General features: G+C 41.0%; 1 protein-coding gene across 1 annotated transcript in view; it reads right to left on the bottom strand.

Moving 5' to 3' along the window:
- Positions 1-118: 118 nt before the first annotated feature.
- The window catches only part of slx4ip (SLX4 interacting protein), a 32,157-nt gene continuing 26,927 nt past the window's right edge, over positions 119-5,348 (bottom strand). Inside the window, exons 7-8 of the mRNA XM_080868591.1 lie at positions 2,174-2,280; positions 119-2,073 (exon numbers count right to left, since the gene is read on the bottom strand). Coding sequence (XP_080724717.1) covers positions 1,308-2,073; positions 2,174-2,280 — 873 coding nt within the window. The 3' untranslated portion in view covers positions 119-1,307. The remainder of the gene's footprint in view (positions 2,074-2,173; positions 2,281-5,348) is intronic.

Raw genomic sequence — 5,348 nt, 5'->3', positions numbered from 1 at the left:
CTACAGCTAATGGTTTCCTAGTCGAGTCCTGGAGACGCAGTACTCATAACGCTCAGATATTGTAGCCCTTTATGGTCTGGTTAAGATACTGTAGCAAGTTTTTTTTCTTTTAAAAAACAAAAAACAAAGTTGGGCTGGAGAAGCCTAAGCTGTGGAGTAAAAGTGATTTATTATGTTCTTTATTTATTTTTTTGGGCAAACTCTTCTTGCCAGAATTAAAACAAAGACGAGAGATTACAACACCCCTTGAGAAAGATCCTCAACATGTTGGGACTAATAGCTGATAGCTGAACTGGCTCCTAGTGGTGACACTCAGGTTGTAACCACTAATACTTTTTTTCCATTTTTTGGACAGACTCCACTGTCGAACTGCCACAAGCAGCATTTGGTTTGGACTCTGTGAGAGGAAAACAATGCAATGAGATCTGTGCCGGCTGCTTTCCCAAAATTCTCTGTGAATTTTACACAATGATTCAAATGGGGCTTTTTTTTGTTTTGTTTTGACTGAGGGAAAAATTTATTTATATCGAAATGTCTTTCCAGTAAAATAAAACAGGAGTAAAATTTTCAGTCAACATTTTGTTGTGAAATAGAAATACTGGGTTGTAAATGGAGCTTTACGGCTGGTGACAGCAGCTGTTGTTCAACCTCTGATTTGAAAACTGATCACCTTCCTGCATTTAGTTGGTTTAGGTTAAAAAAAACAAACAGCACAGTATGTTTCCACTTATAGATTTGTTTTCAGGTGCTTAGCAACTAACTGGTATATGAAAAATATCTAGCTACAAAAACACTTTTTTTGAGAATGGGGTGATGAAATAAACCTGGAAACAGCAATCAATCATGCTCGAGCTTCGGCGGGTAAACTGGACAGTTTTGAGACACGTAGGAGCCAGTATTTGAGTCTGAAAGCCATGACGTACTGCATGGCTCCTGCCTGTCTGAAATCCCCAATCTTTAACACAAAACCAAATCTTAACTCCAATTAAAGGTTTTTGACTTTCATTTGCGAGCCGCTCTTGACCACCACTACTTATGGGTGGAGGCAGAGATCCGTTTCAAGTATTTGACAAAGCATAACTCAAATGCACATGTATCAGTTGCCATAATGTGTTCAGCATTTGATCTGTGCGTGTGCAGCATATGTGAAAAGAACAGATATCGCAGTAAAAAGTGACACAAGCACAAATGCAAGTCATCTGAGCAGACCACATGGACAGTATGGGGGAAGCATGTAGTCTGACAGAGTCTCATCTCTATTTCTGTGGCGTCAGGCATCTTTACTGTAGCCTGTCTCTCTCTCCCCCTCAGGACCTCTTCAGTCGTCGTAATCTAGAGGTTCTGGGCACATTTTCACTCCACTCCTCTCCGAGTGTGGATCTGGAATCAATAGAGGAGCCTGAGGATGCAGGCTTGACAGATAGGCTCCTCAGACTTGCGGCCAGCCTGTTTTGGTTTGTCTGTGCCGTGTTATTGCTTGTGAGGGAGAGCCTTTGGGCTTGTTTCCCTGGAGTAAGCAGCTCTACTTCCAGTGTGGTTTTCTTGCACTCTGAGACAGGGGAAGCCTGGGACTCTGCCTTGGCTTCAAGTGGAGGGAGGGGTGGCAGAGGAAGGAGGTCGTGCTTGGATGTTTGTGCAGAGTAAGTTTGCATTAGGGCTGGAGGTCTTCCAAGGCACGTCCTCTTGGCCCCGTGTGGGTGAGGGTCTTCCCCAGCATCACTCAGCTTGCACCTCTTGCTCGTGCTGGTCTCCTGACTGATTTCATTTTGGCAGAAACCTGCTGAGGTCCCATTTAGGTTGATACAGTCTGGAAGATCGTTCTCAGCATGCCGCTCCTGCTTTTGAGTAGTCCCAATTAGAGCTCCTGCTACAGTTAATGCACTGGAGCAAGGCACCTTGTGGTTTGCCTCTGACAGGACCTTCTGTTCAGATCTGGACAGACTCACTGAGCCTGATTCTGACTTGACAACTTGAAGTTCCGATTTCTGGTTTTCAGCACAGACTCTCTGGTCAATCTGCTGCTCTGCCATAGTGGAACCACAAAGGTCTTGCTGGACACTGGCTTGTTTGGCTCTGAGAAAGAAAAAAAAATGGGTATAAAGGATATAAACAGATACTTGAGTGTCCTCTCTGACTGGTGGGGTTGGAAAGTTCTGCATTAGATCATACTTACATCTTTTGAAGCACAGTCTTCTTTGTTTTTGTGGGGCTGTTTAAAGGCTCTTGGGTTTCTCCCACACTGGAAAAATATTCCGATCTGCTTTGTTCGCACAGCTCAGTCTAAAGAGGACAAACAGAATCAGTGTAAACACAAATATTATTACTGGCATACCCTGGAAACATTTCGCCTCACAGTGCTGTCATCATCCTTAATTGAACACCTTCATTAAATCCATTAGACTAAAAACCAAAAGAGTTCATGTCAGATTGTCTGAAGTTCAATCAATGTAGTCACCTTATTATTTAAACTATGATGCTGCCCAACATGAAAGATGAAAGGGCCTTCAGAGAGAGTAGCAGCTGCCCCCCGCACCCACCGTAAACTCCCCAAATCCTCCACCTCAAAGTTTGAAACGAATCACTGGCTCATTATGGCGTGACAATTGTTCAGCCTACACTACCTGAGGTTTAAAATAATGCTCTCAGCCTTAGGCAGAGTTACGAAACGGTGACCATATTGACAAGTTAAAACAGCGAATAACGAAGATTCAGTAATAGAGAAAAAATGTGACGCAAGGGCAGCATTGCGTGGGAAAGAAAATATTTTTTTTAAAAAGGTGTAAAAAGCATGTTATGGGACAGCTGCAAATGTAAACAGACTGAAGGGGAAAAAAACCTTCTTTACTTTTAGTAACTGAACAAAGCAGGATGAGTGCCGAGCGCTTCTTCTGTCCTTATGTGTCTAAAACTTTCATCTGTAATTCTGCTACACCCCTAAGTGTCTCTGAAAAGCAAGTCTTATTTGCTAAAACTCTGGGGTGAAAGTTCAAAATATCCACATACTAAGGGAAACCTCTGAGGCAGAACGAGGAACAAGCTGAAAATTGGATCTCACCAACGTGTGCCCTCAACAGGCCACTAATGACGGTTAATCATGGGGTCTTTTCCTTGGCTGCCCCAGAACAGACTCTGGATTTATGAGAACAAGAGACGCTGGTGGCAAATTGAGCAGAGCTTCAAAGGCTGAAGCACTGTCAATTCATCATAAATTAATCAAATCAAAAAAAGTTGGTGGAATAGTAGACTAGCAATGGTTTAGAAAATGAGCATGTCTGCTAGTTTTTATCTGGAGAAGCAGTATATTATATTATATTTTGTATACTAGAACTTCTAAAAGTCTGAAGCTGTACAAAGGCATTTATATCAGCTCATGGTCTAGAATGGGGATGTTGCCAGAACTGATACTTATAAGTAATCTTTGTATAAAACTGAAAAAGCTACTTTTTTTTTTCAGTACAGTAGTTACCTAAGCGGCATACCAACCAAGTTGGGTTGTCAACGAAATTGATACTTAGATACTAACTGATACTAAAAATTACTTTTGGATTAGACGTCCATTTGCAACTGCATTATATGTGACTGGAATGAACTCTGAACTCATTGTCACTCGTCCAACAGGAATGACTGATATCACAGGCGGTCAGACTGTGGGACTTGACAGAAGCAAACAATGGGCATTTGACGTGTGTGTAAGCAAGGCACAGAACATTATATGGTGTATCTGCACTTACCTCAAGGTGAACAAGGTTGTTTGCAGCTGTTTAGGGCTGCTGCCAATGAAGGCAAAGAGAGATGGGGTGAGTTGTTGTTCTTTTCTAGGGTTTTCTCTCTATTATTGTAGGGTCTTTACCTTACAAGTGACTTGAAGTAACTGCTGTTGTGATTTGATGGTATATAAATAAAATTCAGTTGAACCGAATTAAATCCTAATGCATATGTGGTTGGGTGAGGTCTCTGTCTGGAAATTTATAATGGGCCTCAATTTTACCTTGTGGGTTTGTAAGAATGATTTTATTATGTGTTTGCATACATTGTAGGTTTTGCAGTGATATGCACATTTGATGTATTTGCAATCATTTTAAGGTTGGCGTGTGCATTTTTAGGCTACAGAATTAAATAGGAATCCATCTGATGACCCAATTTTAAAGGTCAAAAGTCATGAAATAAAGCTTGTCATTTTAACCTATGTTTCTTTGACTGTTTTGTTTTTAGGTCTCTTGACAGATCACTAAATATTTCACTATTGACACCAGCAGTGCCGTCTTCACTTCCTACAGTTGGCAGATAGCTTTGCACAGGATGGCTGCAGATTGGTGGGCAGAAAGGCCCTCCCCTCATTAGCAGCTGAAGATGTAAACAGTAGCACCACAACCCTGGCAAAGGAAATGTAAGACAGACACCCTGGTCTTTAGGAATATTTTTGTGAGGTAAGTAAAGCTCCTGTTCCAGCAAGATTTTTTTTTTAAAACAGTAATGAATATTAACCTGGCTGGAACACATGCTAACATTAGCTTTTTAACAATTAGCAATAGCCATTTCTGTAAGGTAGAGGTTATGGCTAATAATAAAATGATCATGTTAATGTTGGAGCTAGGCAGCAAACATAAGTTCTGCCTGTCTGTAATGTTAATGGACAGTGTAAATTTGACAGGAAAAGAACGTGATCTTGTTTTTTTGTTTTTATGTTTTTAACCCCATGGTATTGAGTAGTACTTTCCTGGGTGCTGGTAGCGAGTTTATAGTTTAAAGGAGAAGATGGGACAAGTTTCATGCCTGCTAAATTATCTGTTGAGATATTTCACTCAAAAACATTCATATCAACCTGACAGCAAAAAGTTAGGGGATCGTCACAGTGGTTAAGCTTTATCCTCTAGTGTATTTCTGTGTAATAAAAGTTGAGCTATTTCACTGACAAGTGAAAAATTTGATCTAGTGGCGGCACAAGATTTAAGGCATCACCAAAAATAGGATTTATTAATAATCAGGATCTATTCTCTGGCCACTGCGCTATGCTATGCCCAAGCTCATAGCAAACCATCCAATACTTTTGAAGCTATCGCTGTTTGGATCAACGTGGCTGAGACCGCTATCCACAGCTTCACGCCGCTAAACTTTATTGGTTTTTGCAAAGGGGAAACAACAACTGGACAGAAATTAAATCTGGGAAAATTCAAGGTCGTGGCCGCTATGTTTATTCAACATCAGCCATTTTTCAGATCATTACTATTATATAAACTGGTTGGTAAAATGATCAATGTGCACTCTAAGATGGGGAAAGCCAGTGCGGTAAGCTCTGGCATCCTGCAGATGTTGTGAAAACTGAGAGAAATATCATAAATGTCCTCCCC

This window comes from Rhamphochromis sp. 'chilingali' (genome assembly GCF_963969265.1).
Source record: "Rhamphochromis sp. 'chilingali' genome assembly, chromosome: 20".
In the NCBI taxonomy this organism is placed as follows: Eukaryota; Metazoa; Chordata; class Actinopteri; order Cichliformes; family Cichlidae; genus Rhamphochromis; species Rhamphochromis sp. 'chilingali'.
The sequence above is the reverse complement of the archived record's forward strand: the minus strand, read 5'-3'. Positions and strand labels throughout refer to the sequence as shown.